The sequence below is a fragment of the Cryptomeria japonica genome, chromosome 4, assembly GCF_030272615.1.
Source record: "Cryptomeria japonica chromosome 4, Sugi_1.0, whole genome shotgun sequence".
Classification (NCBI taxonomy): Eukaryota; Viridiplantae; Streptophyta; class Pinopsida; order Cupressales; family Cupressaceae; genus Cryptomeria; species Cryptomeria japonica.
In genome coordinates, this window is record NC_081408.1 from 404,064,699 (window position 1) to 404,085,501 (window position 20,803).

Below are 20,803 nucleotides of genomic sequence, written 5' to 3' on the forward strand. Positions count from 1 at the left end.
GCAGAAAAAAATAAGCAAATATCAAAAAGGTGCAAAATCCACAATCACTTTACATAATGCATTATTCACAATCTGCATTCTCAGGGTGTGCCATTTTATATATTTTGCAAACAGTAAGCCAATTAGAAAACACTTTCTTAAAACTGGATAGGTCATTTTGATTGGTGGAAAACATTGTAACATTCTAAATTATTTGGGTCTGTGGCACACAGATACAACATTTTATTTTTATTTTTTTTGTGGGCGAGGGGAGCAAGATGGTTTGGTGGGACAGGGATAGCAGAGATGTGGAGAATGTTGGGGTTGCTTTTCCTATGATTTCATCTGTGTAGAAAATTTCCACTAGCCATAGGTGATTCTGTTCAAAGCAGCTGTGATAATTTTCTGTTGTGAGCAATTTGTGGGAGTGTTTCTGTAATCAGCAGCTTGTTCCAAGACTGGTCGTTAATAAAGCAACCAGGCATGACTTTTAAAGAAAAGTTAGTGTATGACTTTGTTTCAGACAAAAAAAGAGAAGAAAATAAATGAAATGCGTACGCTTGCAGGATTACAGGAAGACTGGGAATGCTATTCTTGTCATAAACATTATTTGTTGGATAGGATAGTGTGGCTAACATGGGTTAGCGTATGGGTGTAGAACCTCATAATTAAGCTCTTTCTTCCATTGTGACAGCTTGCTAATGTAACTTGTGTTGATTGTAACTAGGGATATAGGGGTTCGGATTGCCTTAAGGCAACATCCGAACCCCATTTTAGGACCGGGTCCTATCCTAGGGTAACGTGACCCTATCCTATTCACAATGCCACGCTATGCTAAATACACGCCATTTAGCATTGGAGCCAAAAAAAAACCAAGGAGGCCGACTTACATTTCAAAGAATAAAGGATGCATATAAATAAATGACAATTTGCAAGTCAATCAATCATCAAGTTCAATAATATACAAGGCGATTTAGCTCTGCTGTGCGAAGTCTTAAGAAGGGTGCGAACTTAAGGAAGATTGCAAACTTATTCAGCTTGGTGCGAAATTGTCCAAGAGGACATAGTGAATCTTGATGCAAGCCTTTGAAGCATACAAGGGACAGATCTGATATGTGAAGATCAGATTCAAGCTAAGTATTGTACTTATATTTAGAGGAGAATATATAATCTGACCTGTGGGTCTTTCATGCTGGGTTTTTCCTCCTTGGAGGTTTTCCCAGGGTATGCTTGTTTGTCTGCTGTTCTATTTCTGATTTATGTTGGCTTATTAAATACTGCAAATCTGATTACAATCTAGGGCACAATTAATCTATGTTAGCGTATGGGTGTAGAACCTCATAATTAAGCTCTTTCTTCCATTGTGACAGCTTGCTAATGTAACTTGCATATTATTCAATTCTCAAACCTAGATGTAGAGAAAATTAGTATTGTGCAAACAGCACATAAGTATTAGATAGCATCTCTGAATGCATACTTCAAGTTTAAAACATATGCTGATGAAATAAAAGAAAAATGGGCTGAATACACATAGATTCAAGGCACAGTGAAATTTAAAGGGTATGTTTCCCATTATAACAAATAGCGTTTCCCATTATGAACTAATGCCTGACACCGCAGTGCATCTTAGAATCATCATACCAAGCTCCTCTGCTTTCTTCAGCTTCTCAATTATCATTTCCTGTGTCCGTGCATCAGGAGGTAGAGGCAATGGTGCAATTGGTGGAGCATTCTGAATTGGTTGAGGCATCAAAGCTCTGTCCTTATTAAATGCCTCTAAAAGCAACATTGCCTGTTAATAAACATATAGCACAGTAGTAAAAAGGGAAGTTAATGACATTATATATTGACATATACAAGATAGGATGCAATATAATGAGGTATATACATATTACACATCTTTCATTAAATGAAAAAATAAAATAATACAAAAGTTCTTACTTGTTTATCAGCTCGCTTAGCTCTAAGTTCTTCAACTTGCTCCATAACCCTGATCTTATTATCACTTTTTCCTTCCAATTCTGCAGCAAAGGGACCATATCCTCTTGTAAGCAAATAAATCCTCATTAATATTTAACTAGATCATACCTCATGCAATGTCAGAGTGTTTTTCTTCACAGAAGGTAGGATTAATTGATAACTTATTTCAAAATATCAAGCACACCAGAGAGCTGATAAACTTGTGCAAACTTGAGTCATTGTTATGAATTTTACAGAATTTTGGGGCTTTCAAACTATCAGTTTGTATTTACAAAAACTGAAGAAATATTTTTCTTTCTTTTCTCAATATTTTCAAACACATAAGAACTATATTTACTAACTACAGAAGACTTCTCTGGAAAGTAGTCTGATAATAATATCATCTTAATATTGGATGATTATATCTAATTCTACATATTTAACAATGTCAACTATAAAATGAACTTAGAAAAAGACATCAGAGCATCAGTTTTGAAACTCCCAGATCTTTTCTGGGATGTGAAAAAATGGATTTGGGTTGGGAAGGATAAAGAACAAATGGGAATGCATTAAAATGAATTAAGTGGAAACAAAAAAATGAATAAAAACGGAATCAAGAAAGTTCAAATTCCAAATATTGTCAAATTTGTTGACCAGGGTGTTTAGGACTCCATTACAGAAAAGAGCAGCAAATGTACATCCATTTGAGTCTTGTGATTCCTTGTATAGCCTCTCTGATCCCCAGTAAACAAAATCCAATAAGAGCCTTTAAAGACCCCATGTTACATAGAATTATAGTAACAAATGCATAAATTGACAAAATATTTCAATTAATACTCACACTATAGGCATATAGTTTATGTGCAGTTAGGGTTAATAAATGTCTATATCATAAAAAACCATGGAACCTGTTCCAGACCTTCCTACAAACTCTAATGCTATTTCTGCTACAGCCAACAAGGGCAGGTCTTCAAGTACCATTGCAGATGATAGGGATGTCTTGGTGCTGGCTCTGGAGGATTCTATGGCTGGCTTGCATCTAGCAGCTGCAAAGACCATGTCTGTTGCTGATTGGTTCCATGAAACAGAACGGAAGGATGCTTTGGCTGGGCTTTGCAATGATGGTGCTCCAATTATGCATGGTTGCATGAGGTCACATTTGCGTGACAAGTTCCATGTACCTCCAAGTGCAATGCAGGGATTGCATAAGAAAAGTTATGTTGATAAATGCATTAGTTTGGTTGTTGTGAGTGCTGTTGGCTATGTTCATGTCCATCATATTTGAAAAGGTCTGGTTTGGATATTCTGAGACCAAAATAAATCAGAAAAGGTCTCTGGTTTGGATTTATTGTGACATTCTGAGACTTGGAAACTTGGGGAAACAGAACGGAAGGATGCTTTGGCTGGGCTTTGCAATGATGGTGCTCCAATTATGCATGGTTGCATGAGGTCACATTTGCATGCCAAGTTCCATGTACCTCCAAGTGCAATGCAGGGATTGCATAAGAAAAGTTATGTTGATAAATGTATTAGTTTGGTTGTTGTGGGTGCTGTTGGCTATGTTCATGTCCATCATATTTGAAAAGGTCTGGTTTGGATATTCTGAGACCAAAATAAATCAGAAAAGGTCTCTGGTTTGGATTTATTGTGACATTCTGAGACTTGGAAACTTGGGGAAACATCCCCCCACAGCACCACCACTTCCGCTACCTCTACCAGGGACACCACCGGGTTGCTTGCTATATGGCACATGCCATTACATACTGATTGCAACCTTTCACTTTGTGAAAACTAGTTAGCCTTTCATGGGTCACTCACAGAGATGTTACATTGCAGATTTTGCCTTATAGAATTCAGATCACCTCTACTTTTATATCAGCACCGCCCGCCCACCACCGCTCCACTAATGTCCCCTCGCTGTCCCCTCAACGTCCCCAGATTCAGGCCCTTTGTCCCTTGGTCCCCGAAACCCATCCTCCCGTCAAGAAACTCAGTGGAACATTGATTAGAACAAACGTAATGATATAATTTAATCCCCAGCTAAGATTTCATAATTATTGTGTTAAATTATTCATCATTATGGATCAACAGAATTCTCAAGCCTGTGCAGCAAATCTTTTGCTTTTTCTCTCTTTATGTGATAGTTGTTTCATTACAAGTGATTTCTGAGAGCTATAGGGTTGAAGAATCAAATCTAACATGGAATTGGATCCCATCTACAATTTTTTGTCCATTTCTTGAAAGATTTGGCCTTGAGTGTTCAAGCGATGCATCTTTGAGCAAAACGAACCTACCATTGCATCTAGAACGTCCAAAAACCCTAAAATCACTTGTTAAAACACTCAAACAAAGTTTGAAAAAATCGAGGCAAAAAATAGAGTTGAAAATTCGAATCGAAAACTTTGTGTGATCATGCACATCCGTTCAGTCATATGACATACATGATGTTTGCCGCTGCCACCATAAAACCTGTCATCTTGTACGTTTAAAATATAAAAAATATATTATTTTTATTCAAAGAATGGGGTTTTTTTTGCTACAGGCTCCATGTGGCCACACCAGTGGATGTTCCTACCAACAGGTAGCAAAACCACCTCAGCTACATCAAAAACCAACATTAAAAACCAAAGACAGTTTTGTAATTTGCAATGATAGTTTTTTACGTTTCTACAGTTTTCTCAAAACACTAGCTTTCGCAATTTGGGAGAATATTCTAACCAAGGGAATATACCAATGATTGTGTTTGCTGATGTCACAATGACATCAATAGTGTCCATCTAGCCCAACCCTACCTTTTTTGCCCCAAAAGAGAATTTTTTTACATAACTTGACCATACAATGTTGAAAATTAGCAAACAAGATATCCTTGAAATGTTGGTTCTGAGCACTATACAATGGTGCTAGTATATTTCTCGAATTTTGCTGCAGGTACATTTTATCACATGTCGAAGTCAGACTTTTTTTATCACATGTCGAAGTCAAATCTTTTTTGGCTCCTGAGATCATAATTTTTTTCTTGGATCTCTGGTTTTTACAATTCTTGTGGTGTTGGAATGGTATTGCAGAACTCTTCACAGCTATCCATGCATTTTTTCCAATTTTTGCCCCAAGTATCCTTTATTAAATTTGCCATTATTTCACATTCTAGTTGATTACTTGAACACTTTGCCACCTAGAAAAGTTTTATTTGCATGCACTGACCTCATTTCAACTAACCCATATGTAATTTTACCATGTGGTCATATTTGGGCATTTTAAATATCCATTCAATACACATCCTTCATTTGTAAATGCACTAAAATAAAGTCACATAATGTACATATATTTTGGGGATCTTGCACATTATGTTGTTCCCTTTTTTATACTCGTACTACTTTATGAAGTGCCATGAGAGGTTTGTTGTGTAGGTTTTGTTATTTGCAACAACAACATTGATGCGAATGTGCCTTGTTTTGCACACCCTTTTTTCAATTGCCAGTATTTTATTATGCATGTTCTAATGTTATTTCTTCTCCTTGTTGCACAACATTGTGACACAATTTCAATGGACCTGTCATGCCTCTCTCTTGTCTGCATTATCGAGAGATATCATACTGTTAGTGCTAATACTTCCTTAGTTTGCATTTACAGTCAGCTATGTATCAAATTTGTGCTCCTATATACTAGGCAGATGCAACAAATGGTTACCCATGCATTTCAATGAGATAGAACACATACCATAAAGACACTCTTACATTTTTGTTTGTGGAGGCCACCTTCCATCCTCAGTTGATTAATATTCTTGAAACTATTAGCATCTGTATTTTTGATTTGCAATATACTTTGCATTGGTTGAGTAGCGTCCTTGGGGTCACTCATGCAAATTGATGTGCTATACGTATCTTGGAGGCTTCTTAATCATTCATATGTTTCTTGTATTAGAAGTTGCCCTTGAGGGGTCATCTTCAATCCTCCTTCCTTCCTTCACTTTTTTGGGGATAAATATGTGGCATCTAACACTTAAGGTCAAGGTTTAGATCAATCATTGCATACTCAAATAATTTTAAATTATATCGTCACTGCATGAGGCATCAATCACAAGAAGCTAACTAGTCATGTTTCAAATATGAAATATCTTTAGTTGTTTAAATTATTGTTTCTTACCAGTATGCACTAGCTCTTGGTAGGTCAAGTTTGACAAATCTTCAGTAGGTTTTCACTGAATTGATAATTATAATTAAGCTTTGAATTTTCCAGGTGTTTTATCTACTTGGTGAAATCCTGACCTACAATCTTGGTAAGCTGGTATGAGAGGTAGCTAGTGACAAATTGTGGAATTGCCTTCATACACACGAGTAGATTGTCATTACATTTATGTTGCTCAATTCCTCTTTAATTCTCTTGTAGGATCTCTTAGCATTACCTTTTCTCATATCCTGGTTGAGATTGATTTATTGTAAGATTTAACTGAAATTGGGCTTCAAGTGCAAGATCACAAACAGAAATAGCAGTTCGATTATGAGAAGTTCATTTTTCAATGCCATAATGGTTATGGCCTTGGTCATATGTCAGCAGAATGTGATGCAGGAGAGTCTAGGCTCACAGGGGATCTTGCATTGCCCAAAACATGGAAGTTTGATTTTGGTTTTGTTCTATTTTTGGTGTGCAGTTTTCAGGTCAGCTTGTCTTTTCACGCTTCTGCTTCAGCCTTCTTCAGTTGTGATAGTTCATTGGTGGGGCCCACACATTTAGTTGGCTTATAAAATGGTACCCATGTGTACATATGGCATGCTGTTCTGGCAATTTATTCTTAGTTGGCTGCCATGGCAATTCCTTGTTTAGCAGATTTGAATGTGATTGGCTGTTCTCAATTTTAATATACTCTTGGCTGGGTCAGAATCTGAAAATGACCCCACACTACCTTGTTGGGTCTCTTGTGGGACATGGCAGTTGCATTGTCATTTGTTTTATTCGTTGAGCTATTCTAATACTTAGGGACCCCACTCTTTTGGCTTGGCCTGATCTAAAGTTTACAATTGGGGTTTTCTTTGAATATTAAAGTCGGTGGGGAATAAAAGAGGGACCTGCCACACCTCCCTATGGCCTTGAAACTCCTACGGCTTATTCTTATAGGAGTGCACTCAAATTAATGGCGGTGTTTTTCTATTTTATTTTCTGATTCTGCATTATGTCTGCTGGGGCCCACAACCTTGCCCCTTTATTTAGCATGCAATTCGTTGTATGGCAGCAGAAACTCAATTGATTTTATCTATACCCACAAACTCAGTAAATGCTTTTCTTTTCTGTTGCATTGTTACTGGCTGCTTTCTCTATTCCTGGTCATGCTGACAACAGTTCATTGCTTGGCATTTATAAGGATATCCTGACAGTATTTATGCTAGAATTTGTGGAAGTTATATGCTCCTCCTCTATTTCCAATAGATTCTTGATTCAGGCCAGCAGCAGTTATATATACGGCTCATCCATTAAAGGGTCATGATCGTGCCTTGGTGGCTGCCAACAGCAAATGATTATCCTCTCATCATGGGTGTCGAAAGTTAGATATAAGGAAACATATGTGGGAGAGCTGTACCAAAGAGAAGATAAGAGTAAATTCATAGCATATTTTCCTCATTGAACAGGAGAAGAGTTGAAAATATAATCTAATAAGAATAGAGGAAAGACAGAAAAATATAATTGCAGGTATAGAGGGATGTGATAGGAGAAAGTTGTAATAGATTGCTACAGCGGTGTCTCCTTGGAAGGCTGATATGAAAGGCTGGCACTATATGTGTAAGGATGAGTATTAATATAAAAGATCCCTGTTCCTGAACTATCGGCCTGTAAGGCAGCATGTAATTTCTGATTTGAATAATGAGGAAATTTGTATGACTTCCATAAAGCATTTATGAAATGGCCGTTAGTTCTTGTCTGATTTGTGAACTAGCTGTAATGCTAGGATTAGCTGCCATCCATTGGATCCTGTGACTGCACCAGACAGTTCCAGATAAAAAGCCTAAAGCTAATCGTCCAACTTTTTGGTGAAGGGAAGTAAAAGCCCAATGCTTAACTTTCTTATGGTGCTTGGAAACCCTCTGCGGCTGCTGAGACTCATGCTAATGTTCCTTTTATTTATCAATCCCTTGTAATTCCACAGAATATGGCTCCTCAGGATCTAGATATGGGGCGGCCTTTGGCACCTTCAGCTTAGCAGGAATCTGCTTTGCCTATTACTCTTGTCACCTTTTTGTCCCCTCTTCCTGCTGTCATGCCCCCTACTCTGAAAACTTTTAGTTTCTGGAGAGCTTGTCAAGGAAAGGATGGTATAGACAACTATGTCTTATCAAAATCTGTTGATGAGAAAGAAGGTTCTACTCAAAGAGTTTTAAGATCACAAAAGAAACTTAGGATGGAGACTGATATTTTTAATCATTTCTAGTTGGTATGTCACAATATGAATCCGATTGAATCCTTTATATATCTTTTTGGGTTGATTTTGGCTTTGAGGCCTGATTATAATTGCTTTGTCTTTGGAAGTGAGCCCCTATAGAAACTACATCTCAACTATGAAAAAAATGCATATGTTATGTCATGTACTTATTAAATTCTGGACCACTATTGGTGAACATAGGCATTTAGGATGGGCAAGACTTTGCAACACTGTCATTTGGCATTGAAATATTTATGATGGCATGTTATAGGCAATGAGATAGTGCATCTGACAATAATCTGGTAGTACATCTATATATTTAGATCAAAGAAACGGGACTCGGACTCGGCGAGGCCGACTCAACTCGGGACTTGGACTTGGGAGTCAAAACTCAGCTGGACTCGTCAAAGTGAAAAACTCAAGAAATTTAGAGATTTTTAAAGATTTAAAACTTGTTTCATGCACCCTTTATTAAATACACCTTAAAGACACAATAACATCATCAAATAGAAGCTAATTTGATTGCATACACAAGTATACATCAATCACATAAGCATAAACGCAAATTGTAGCTGAAGGAAATAACAAACATGGATATATAAATATTGTCAAATGTATACAATATTACAAAACTCATGGAAATAAAAAATCCATGTCATCATATGATCAAATGAGATGCAAACTCTTCCTTTCCAACTCTTGATGCACCAAATGAAAGTATATGTCGTTAGTTGTTATATGGAATTGGAGCCTAATCAGACTTGGAGGTTAAAATTTTCCTACTTTTATCGACGCAATTTCCCCCCTAATTTTATGGCGGGGGCTTGGGGGCAATGCTCCTTGTGGTCACGATACAGGGCGGGGTCGAGGGGCAGCGCCCCGCAAGGCCAAAAGACTTTTATTATTTTATAAAGGAGTCGGGTGTTATTTTTCTATTGTTTCTCCTCACAACTCACCTTTCTCCTCCTATTTTGCCAAATGAATGAAATGAAGTTCACTTTTAGGCTCAAAGCATAATATAAACCAAAAAAAATCAATTTGAAACATATTAGAAGTGTTTATTTTAACTTAAAGTTACATGCCGCCAGCCAAGTTTGGGAGTCAGGACTCACCAAACTCGGCGATTTTTTGACCCAGACTCGTCCGAGCCCACTAGACTCAACGAGCATGACTCGACTCAGAAATCGCCCAAACTTGGCGATTTTGGGCGATTCCCGTTTCTCTTTTAGTCTTCAGATGTCTTAAGGCCTATTCTTTGATCCAGATTAGATATATTGATGGAAACCAAAAACAGAAAGAAAAACTGAAAGGGCATAGCTTATAACAAACAAAATAAGGACTGAAGAAAGAAATTTTATGCTGTTCTGAGATTATCACATGAACATCTATTGGAAGACTTGTCCTGCCTTCTGGTTTGGTAAAATATCTTGAACATGCTTTGATATAATTCGAAGAATGTAGCTCCTCACTGTCATGTCCCCTTCTATTACCAACATATTATTATTAAAAAATAAAAAAGTTTTTTTCAACCCTATATTAAATTAAAAATATAAATAAAATATAATATAAAAATGTGAATTAACATTAATTTTCAAACTTGGCACCCAGAATTTGGGTACTAGGGGACCAAAACGAGAAGGTACAAATGCAAGCTTTGGATCATATTTAAGGCATCTAGTTGGTTTTTGGCAATTGATCTATTTCAAATAAAAAAATTTCTAACATGCAAGAGAGGATAAAACCCCTTGTCAGCACTTTATAGGGTTAGGATGACAATCTTACCTCTGTCTTGGCAAATCCAAATCAGGGTTTGTAGATTGGACTAATATTTGTGATCTTATTTTTAATTTCAGGAGCACAGGCGCTGAGGGAGATTAACAATGTAATCAAGTGCTGCCTGTGCAAGAGTCCATTATCATTTTGAGGATTATCATTTTTGGAGGGTGCCAAAGAGGCAATTCCATAGGGAGGTAATTGAACACAGATTCAGTTGCAGATTGTTGCTACCTTCATACCACCAAATCTGAGAAAAAAATCACGATTATAAGGTCAAACCACCAAATACTTTATGCATTGAGAGAAATTCACAAAAAGGAGAGCGAGATTACAATAAGGAAAGGCACTGCAATTGTTCACTAATTCAATTTGTCTGTCCCTGATCCAGATTGCTAGAAATTACCAGGCATAGCTTATATTAGACTATATAATTCAGACCCTCCATTCTTTTATCAATTCATCACTCAAGGCAATCCATGGACAGAGGAAGAAGAATATAGCAGCTGCTTTGCATACATATGAGGTCGCTGTTCCAAATCTGGAACTAGGCACAAGAAACCTGCAGTCATTCATTTTAGATCCGGGCATTGTACCGAGGTCTACAGTCACTCGTATTTAGATCTAGGCACTCCTTGCACATCCTAAGAGGCAAACAGGCTATTCATGAGTAAAATCAAACTTCATGTGTGCATGGTTTAGTTCTGATTTGAATACAGTTTGCTGGTAAATGTAAATTTAACATCACAAACCCTTAGGGTTGTATTCAGATCTGCCTATTATATGATTGAATCAAACTTGCCATGTGTTGTAGAAGCAGAAATTATATATGCTTGCTATCAGACTGGATTCAGAGCCTGTGAGTTGTTAATTCTATCATTGATTGTTGGTTTACTAATCTCCGAACATAAGGAACATAACAGAAATTATTCCAGCAAACATAGGTATAATAGTTAGGTTAATAGGAGGGACATCTAACTCAGGATCTGGATGTGAGGTGGCCTTTGCCGCCTTCAGCAGAGTGGGACTCTGCTTTGCCCGTTTTTCCTATCACTTTTCCATCTGTGGTCAGCTTTTTTAAAATGTAGGAATTTTGTCCCCTCTTCCCACTGGTATGCCCTCTTCTCTGAACACTTTGGTTTCTGGAGAAGTTGCCGCAGAAAAGGAGGTTCTAGACAACTGTCTTATTGTAATGCCTTGATGAAAAAGGTTTCTTCTCAGATGGTCTTATGATCAAAAAAGAAACTTAAGATGGACAGCAGGCATGATATTGTTTAATCATTTCCAGTATTTGGTGATATGAATCTGAATTATATCTGATTGGATACTTTATATGCCTTTTTGGGATTTAAAGTCTGGTAGTAATCATTTTTTAATCCTCAGGGGTAGACCTCTCATAGAACCCACATCTAAGCTATCAAAAAAAATGCCTATACTATGCCATGCATACCCTAAAGATATAGACCAATAATAGCAAACATGAGCATTTAGGACAAGCAAGACTCTCTGCAATACTAAAGCAAAGTCATCATTTGGCATTGAAATCTATGATGGCATGTGATAAGAAATGAGGTACCACATCACAAAATAATCTAGCCGTACATCTGTGGATAGAGCTGTCAATAAAATCTATAATCTGATCCAGATTAGATATCTTTATAGGAAACATCAAGAAGGAAGAATGGAGAGGATATAGCTTATAAGAAACAGAATTAGGGCAGAAAACAGAAATCTTATGCTGTTATGGAATGATCACATCTAATGGGAGACTTGTCCGTCCTTCTGGTTTGATAAAATATCTCGAATATGTTTCTTGTAGAGTGGAATGTATGTTATATGTATATATACATATATGTGTGTGTGTGTGTGTATATATATATGTCTCTACCAGACTTGTCCTATCTTCTTGTAACAGTTCTAGGCATAAAAAAGAAACTAGTGCAGCATAAGAGAAAATAATTTCAGCAAGACAAACCATTCTTCAATTTGAAAGAATATTTATTCAGTTATAATATGCGACTGTCATGTCCCATTTTTTCCATAAGATTCTGGATTGACTCATAAACCCATTTTTCATTTCTCATGGGCATAGGGAAAGTAACTTAGGGAAGTACAAGTGTTTACATTGGGCGTCATGATTATGGGGCCACTGGTGTTATCTAATAAGCCAATCATTTTAATAATGGCATCGGCCAAGGATTTTGTGCAGATGTGTTTTGGAGAGAAAGGAAAAGAATTTCAAAACTACATATTTAATCATGACAGGGTACGAGAGGAGTCATGCTTGTTTATCAATTCATATCACTTGAATAGATTGGGCATCTTGTTCGCCTATCATTGGAGATTGGAGAACAGAAACCCCCTGAATTCCATAGCTGGTCAGTGGATGGAAATCGCTAAACCAGCCACGGTAGTCTTCTACAAGAATTGTATTTGGGCTTCACTAATTTGTTGTTCAGGCACCTTCTACAGAACCTGTTTGTCTGAGATTTAAGCAGCTCTTTTAGTACCTAGGAATTGTAATTCTATTGCTATAGATCTGCCATATTTCTGATTATAATATTGCTGCAGTTGTGCTTGAAAGTTTTGAGAAACTGAATCATCTGTAAGTGAAATTTTCGCTATAATAAGAGGATTAACAGTTATTGTGAATTGATGTGTTGTCATTCATTTAATAGGGGTTTATCATTTATTTCTGTATATGCTGTAAAGTACAATATCTGTTTTAGTAGATCTGATTTGAAATAAGATTTAAACACTTGTTTCCTGTGGAGTTAAATCAGTTGGAAATATACAACATCCCTAATTGGGATATTACAGCAACTTCCACTGTATATTAACTTCTTATGTACTATTGGTGTGTTGCTCTGAACAATGGGTTTTACTTATTGTCTGGCAGAGACCTTTGGACTAAGAAATTTATATGTATAAATCACACATGATGGTTTAAGAACAACCAATTGATGGAATCAGTTATAGGCTTACAGCAATTAACTATGTTCCAAATGCAGTAACCATATTAAGACATTAAATCCACTAAAAATTCCTCGGCACATTTGGCAGATTTTATCACGACATTAATCCCATCACAATATCTTCACACAAGGTTTCTATAGATTTTTTAAGGCTTTATAGATCCATATTACAATGCTTTCTCACTCAAGACCACTATAAACCTTCACAAATTATAGTTCCTATTGTAAGTAACAGACAGTGTGCTTTACATTTAAGCTATCACATTAAATTAGCAGAAGTCTCAGAGGCCTTGCGACTTCAAAAAAAAAATTCTCTCTAAACTCCACTAGGCCTGCAATTTTATTTCATTTTTTGGAAATACAAAACTCAGAAAAGAGTCAAACAATCAAGCCCTATATTTTAGCAATGTTGTCACTTTTCCTAGCATTAATTGCAGTTGAGATTCTTAGCCACACAAATGCATTCAAACGGTTACCACATTCTGAACACTTTCCAAAATGTACAAAAACATGCATTAGAGCATTCAAGCCTCCAGTTAAAGGCAATAGTCTCATTAATTATTACATATCCCTAATCAGTTTAGTTTGTATTCATTTCATCTCCACACCAAATAGTATCTTCTTTGGAAGATAACCAACCTGCTTAGTGCAAGTTGGGCAACACAAGCATTAAATATGCAGTGAGCAGGTAAGGACAAAAACTGTGATGACAGAGTGACAAATGAATGGAGATAGCAAAGCAAATATTCTAAATAACGTCACTATACAGATCATTGTTTTTTATCATTTTGACACCATAAATTAATTTACCAGAACTTGCTATTTTTTAGGTTAAATTGTGTGCTATCTTCCAGGAAATACAACAAGGTTCATTCTTCTTCATGTCTAAGTGTGTCATATACTGAATGCTGTTCATAAAAGTAGGAAAACTGCATCAAGTAATTCAGATTTCGATTAAAGTCTCAAAGATAATATTCCCTTTGGCATTTTATATCTGCTCAATTAGAGAACTAAGCATTCATTTCTTCTCCAGATAATAAACTTCAAAAGAATATCAGCTTTTGCAGATAACCTATCTTCTATGTGCAAGTTGTCCACCACGAGCATTATAAATAGTTGAGCAGGTCAAGACCAAAGATGTGGTCATAGACACACAAGAATAAGGAGAACTACCATGAGAGTTAAACAACAGAAAATAGACAAGAAACAAATGAGAGAAGATAACTAACCAAAATCCTCAAGATAAGTCCGATAGAGATAGAATTGTTAGTCAACATATCTAAAGGAGAATAGAAACAAAATATTCTACCACAAGGATAAAACAAATGATATTCAAATCAAAAGGGATATTCAAATCAAAAGGGTGTATTCTTGTTGTACTGATGATCATGACTACATTGTGTCATGTTAAAAAGGTTAAGCAGCAAAAAATCAAAGCATTTTTTTATGTCAAACCTAATACCATGGAGCTTATGAAGCAGGATGTTAACACATCAGATACACTCAGAAAACTTGGGAAGAAGGAAAAAAGTGTAAAAATTTATTTTGTAATGCTTATTTAACAGATGTTGACAAATATTGATATAATATAAAGAAGAAAGTATGATCATATCAAAATACATGGGAAAACCGACAATACAATTAAGCTGAAACACTTTAATCTTGTTAATATTCTTTAGGCAGCAGATTTCGTTAGCAACTCATTTGAAATTTTAATTCTCTCTAGTTCCTCTACTTGAACATGCTTAACAACGTAAAATAATCTTTAGTCCATAACAACTTACATGCCAGACATGAGATGGTTAATGATTTCTCATAAACTGCACAAACAACCAAAAAATATATCACACGGCATCAACAATGCACACATCTGAAATAACAACATGAATTTTCTAAGAATATATCTCAAGTTGATGCTGTTAAATATTTAAATGGCAATGAAAACTGAAATATCAGAAATAATCAAGTTAAATGAATAACCACCAGCAATAAACATTGGTTGCTGATGTGAGTGCACTTTTTCTGTGAGCTACTCCAATTTTAATTGAGTGAAACCCAGTTTTTAAATTGATAAGTAGATATAGAAAAATATAAATTCATACTAAGTTACCGGTACGTCTAGGTTTTTACCTGAATCCGGGTGCGATTCGAATCAGATTCGGATTCGAACTGTGATCCCTGTGGAATCGAACAGGGTTCCTGCATTTGCCCTCTGAAACGTATCCGCGTTTTCATCCATGAATCCCAATGTATTTGGAATGACGTGGCGTTTTTTTTTCGACTCTGTGGCGTTTTTGATGAGTCAATGTCGAATGTGGATTTCGAGATTTTTTTTTTCCACTTTTTAGAAAGAAAACATGTTTACCCTAAATCAAAATACATGGGTTTCTCTTCGATTTTTTTTGTGCAGCCGAGAAGAACAGATGCAAGCATAGACAACGCAGCAAGGCGACGCACAACAAGGGCATACGAGGGCAGGTGACGAACGACGAGTCAAATGAGGGCAGATTAGCCTCCTCCCAACGAAGATTCACTCTTCCATCCATTTGAATAGCCTCCTCCCAACGAAGATTCACTCTTCCATCCATTCGAATAGCCTCCTCCCGACGGAGATTAAACCAAATGTGTGTTCGACGGAAGACTTTTCTTATTCTCCTATAAGGCTATAATTACTCTATATAAGTTTTAACTTTAATTTTAGGTTTTTAATTTATTAAAATTTTATTAAATTTAATATCGTTTATTATTATTGTTAACATTAAGAAGCTTAAAATTATTTTAATGAATTCTATTGTTTATTAAATTTAAACTTAAATTAGTTATATTAAATTATATTAATTAATATTAAATTAAATATTATTTAATATTTATTGTTAATTTTATTATTTATATTATTATCATACATGTGTTATTTTATGAATGACCTATTAAGTAGTATTTATAATTTTATATTAATAGGTTTTGAAAAATAGTGATAGGAATATAGTTTTACTTTTATTTTGTTAATATTTATTATTAATATTTAACATGTTTAAAAACTAAATAATATCAAATAACTTTATATTAATATGGTATTACGATAACAGTTCATAAACTTATAAATTTAATATAATATAGATTTATATTACTATGACATTAAAGTTTTAGGTATTAAATCTGTATATATTTATGATTTCATATGCTTATTAAAGAGACGTACCCAAAACGTACCCAACCCCCTCCAAAAAAATTGATGTATCCGCGTACCGAAACTACATACCCATACCCGTATCCATACCCGATTCGGTAACTTAGAATTCATATCATGAAATGAAAATATGGAAAAGTTCAGCACAATGCATATATAACCACAGGCTTAGTTTTGACAAAGCAACAAAAGGCTTAAAAAGAAACTAGTGTTAGAGTCTCGAGTCTTACCCAAATCATCTGCTTCTTTCAACTTCTCCTTTATTTGCTTTGAGAATTCAACTACCTCTGGTGACTGCAAAGTATATCAGGATCCAAGGCTATGATCTCATCCTACCATCTTCAAAACCCCACAATGCAAAAAACACAAAACAAAAAGTGATAAGAAAAATCAAATTTATACTAAGGGAAAAGACCATCTACCTGCGTAACTTCAGATACGGCAATTGCAATTGCAGCCTTGGCATCATCATCTTCAAGACGCTTCAAAGCTCTTTGAATCTTTCTATCACACTCAACAATAAGTCTCTCAATTACATCTTCTAACTCCCTGTCATAATTATCTTTGCCTTTTGCCTTTGCTTCTTGGTATCTTCCAATCATTAAGGAAATAAAATTGCAATCACAAACTAACTACTTACCCTACCTTGATAGGAACAATGTATTCTTTATTAGGACAACATATGACTAAAAGTAGACAATTATGATGATGTGAGATTTTTCTAATACTCTTGCTATAAACCCCAGTTAAAATGATGCATTTCACCAATCATTTTTTATTTTTCTGATTGCAAGATAGTCTCTCGATGCCTGTAAAAATATAAGCACTCTATTTTTTGGGAAATTCATTAAATTGATAGACGAGATTTATGCTTTAGGTCATTTTCCAAGTAATGATGCCTAGAGGCTAGAAGTACAGTGGATTTTCTCTATTGAAAGTAAACCAGGAGCAAATTGTCTGCCAGCATGAGAGCCTGAAACAATGGGTTATGTATCTTCCTACAAATCAAAAGTTACATACCAAAATGAAATGACTGGTAGTGACACGCTACCAAAGGGAAGTGCTTTAAACAAAATACTTAAAGAATCCTTTAATTTTTCTAAGTAGTTTATTCTACTTGCCTCAGATTTTTGAGAGGACAAAATGGCAAATTAAAATTAACCGATTCCACAATGAAGGGAAGACAAATAGACTCATGTGTATCTATACATTAAAATTAGATATATAACAAAAGAGAGAGATTTTTATATGTCATATTTTCGTTGTGTGCAGATCAAATAATAATGCCCTATCAACAATGTCTATTTTGAAGTGGAAATTTATAAACTAATGTTAGGCAGGATAAATACAATAACATGGATCAAAATCAATGACCAGTAAAACAGCCTCACATTTGCAGACAAACATTGAAAGATAAACAACCAATGTTTGGAAAACCAATCGCTTGCAAGCTGAGAAAACAAAATTACAGCATCCTGATATTTGCACTGCCTCAGAAATGTTCTTGACAATAAGAACTTCAAGCATCTTATTCTTTGTTGTGATCATCTAAATTTAATTTTAAATATTTTTAGGACAATTAAAAACAATGCAAAAAAATATATAACATTTATGAAATAGAAATCAGCTGCTTCTGGAATAGACTGTGTGTAATTTTTTGCATCAACATCTATTCCGGAAGCAGCTGATTTCTATCTCATGGATTTGGAAACCTAATGTCTGTTATTTATGAAATAGATTGAATACTCCAAGACAGGATAAATATGTGATCTACCACATTAAAAGGATACTCTTTTCGTAGTTGCAACGAATGTACTTTTGGACAATTACCTAAATCCATTTTCTGCACATAAAAGAAAAAAGCTTATTATTAATCAAACAACATTCTTTACAAATGTTTCACCTTGATAATAAAATACAGATGCAAACAGTTAATCACTCTGCCACCATTCTGCAACCAGTTTTAAAAACAAACAAGCAAACAGGTACATAGTAATTCAAACTTAATGTCAGATCAAATCCATGATTCCAATTAAAAAACTATTTCGAACACATTTAGTTTTAACTTTGAAATTGATTCTTGTGAAAAATCATTTTGGAGCACAAGTATTTCTTTTCATAAAACTTGAAAAGATTTACAGTTACTTTTGCTCTATATTACTATCTCTTTTATCCCTTCAGAGAGTTTGCAAATGTTTGCCTCAACTGAGAAATCACTCGAGTTGAATTTTAACAAACCATTAACACTCAATCTTTGACAAGCATTGTCAAACAGCTGATAACGTACAATTTTATCTCATTTGAATTATTGTACAGTTTCTGTTGTATAGATAGCCCATACAATAAAAGGAAACAATTTTTCACAATGAATGTAAGCATTTAAATTATTAAGTTTTGAACAACACAAAATAAAGAATTGAGACTTCAATTTTGATTTAGGTTCTGACAATTTAAATTGCTCCAACAAATGAAACAGGAAACGGCTCCTATCACACGGGAACTCATACCTCTCCTCTTACACGGGATCTCATACCTACCCTCTTGTCCTGTTGATATTTTTCTTTTCAAATTTTGCTCCTAACATTCTGAGGGAAGTTCAAGGCATCTCATCCTTATACAAGCACATGTGAAAATGCCTTATTTAAAAAAGAAGAATTTGTTTGGTGGCACAGTTCAGTGTTTCACTTTCTCCTACCTAGATGTGAATTATGGCGGTATTTATGGGAGGGAAATTTATTCTTCGCAAGTCACGTGAATTGCAGCCAACTCAACTAGCTCACCCCTTAAACTTAACCTTATATTAATATAGGTAACACATTCAAAATACCCTATCTAACCAATCAGTCTCACACGACTTGAACCCAACCCATTTCTTCCTTGAAACTTCACTATTATTAAAGAAGGCAGACCTAAATACCCTATCTAATCAATCGCCAAATTCAGCAAGCAACTCTGAACGCAAAGCCTTAGACAACAAAATAAACGGGACTATAATGCAAACGCTGTTAGATATCCTCCCTTAGACTTCGAAGAAAACGGACTTAATTCCTTAAACATAAATGAAACATCGACAAACCAAACAGGCCCTAGCATAAAAACAAAATTAATTATGACGGATATGCTCAGTGAACAATATTAATTCTTCAAACTCAAGAAGAAACAGAACAGGTGAACATGAACAATGCCGATGTTAATCAAAAGCAAATAGATTTTAGGGATTTATGCTATAGTTATCTGCGGAGGCAGAGCATGGATTTAACAAAATTAGAAAGAATAAAACAGTGAAGTTTAAAACCCTGTCCCCTCTCCAGATGCAAGACGTGCTAAGTTTTTCACTGAATTAAACAGATAGTTGAACAGAGCTTGAAAAACAATTAGGGTATCAAAAACCGTTACCGTTAGCTGGAAGAGGTCGTGCGGACAAAGGCCGACGAGAAAAAGTCTACAGACATCTCGATCGTAATACTTGCGATTGACTTCCTTAACATCGCCGTTACGATTGGCGCCCATTAAGGCGTCCAGCTGCTTCCTCAATGCATCCATTTTTTTTCGTCAAACCAAGAAAATGCAAACCCTCTGTGAGCGGATGCTTAGGGTTTCACCTCTGGAGCTCCCACAACCAAAACCATATGAGAAACACTTTCCTGCTTCCACAGAAAAGCCTTGGACGACTAACCAACGTCTCTTAACACTCCTCTCCTTTATTTTGCTCTTTCACGGGTATGTGCGAAAATTCGTGAACGAAGAGAATAATACTATTGTTGTTGATTTCTGGGTCTCTATGCTAATTCTCTGGATAAAACTTCAATTTTTATCTCCCTCTAACCACAAACTTCATTTTACAAAATTAACATACTTTTCCCAAGGGATATATTTTATTCTTGTTATTAGTAAAACTTTTGGTAATGTGTGTAATTGAAAAAAAAAGGGTATGTTTTTTTGGTTCATTCTCATTGAGCTTTTCCATGTTATAGAGAAAGTCTTTAATTTGTTTTTTCTAAAATGTCTATGTAATGTTTTTTTCTAAAACAATTTCATTAATCGTTTTGTTTAATGATTCAGTGATATATATGTTGAGCAAGTCATTTGCTCTTTTTCACTATAAAAAATAACAAAAAAAAATTAAAAATAATGTTTATGTATTGCATTTTTTGCTTTAAATATTTCTAAATATTTTTTAAGTTGGATGTATTGATTTTTGAAATAAAATTTGTGGTCGATTAAGAGGAGAAGGCTCTACAAAAATGACGGTGCATAAACCTAGGGTTTACCCCAACGCAAGGGTCATCAAGGTTGTGGAGGAGGTTATACAACCTCCTCCACCATATAAGCAGCTCACTCCTCTCCTGCTTTTTCTCTCTGTAATTAATGCTTGTTCGTATTTGGTGTGTGTTGTTCTTAGTTCACACGTAAGGAATCATTAATGCAACTATATGGATGGCAATTCGATTTTTGAGGCAATTAATTCGCCTAGCCATGTCATTGAAAATGATGGTGCCCTTGTGAACGATACCATTTCCT

The 20,803-nt window shown here is 35.3% G+C and overlaps 1 protein-coding gene across 2 annotated transcripts in view; it reads right to left on the reverse strand.

Annotated features, from left to right (window-relative positions):
* LOC131074690 (uncharacterized) overlaps nucleotides 1-20,102 on the reverse strand; it is a 52,654-nt gene extending 32,552 nt beyond the window's left edge. Inside the window, exons 1-6 of one of the 2 annotated variants that reach the window (XM_058011374.2) lie at nucleotides 19,679-20,102; nucleotides 18,073-18,125; nucleotides 16,705-16,873; nucleotides 16,513-16,576; nucleotides 1,921-2,000; nucleotides 1,621-1,771 (exon numbers count right to left, since the gene is read on the reverse strand). In XM_058011374.2, coding sequence (XP_057867357.1) covers nucleotides 1,621-1,771; nucleotides 1,921-2,000; nucleotides 16,513-16,576; nucleotides 16,705-16,873; nucleotides 18,073-18,125; nucleotides 19,679-19,825 — 664 coding nt within the window. In that variant the 5' untranslated portion in view covers nucleotides 19,826-20,102. The remainder of the gene's footprint in view (nucleotides 1-1,620; nucleotides 1,772-1,920; nucleotides 2,001-16,512; nucleotides 16,577-16,704; nucleotides 16,874-18,072; nucleotides 18,126-19,678) is intronic. The other variant, XM_058011373.2, reaches the window with a different exon arrangement.
* Between the last annotated feature and the right edge of the window lie 701 nt (nucleotides 20,103-20,803).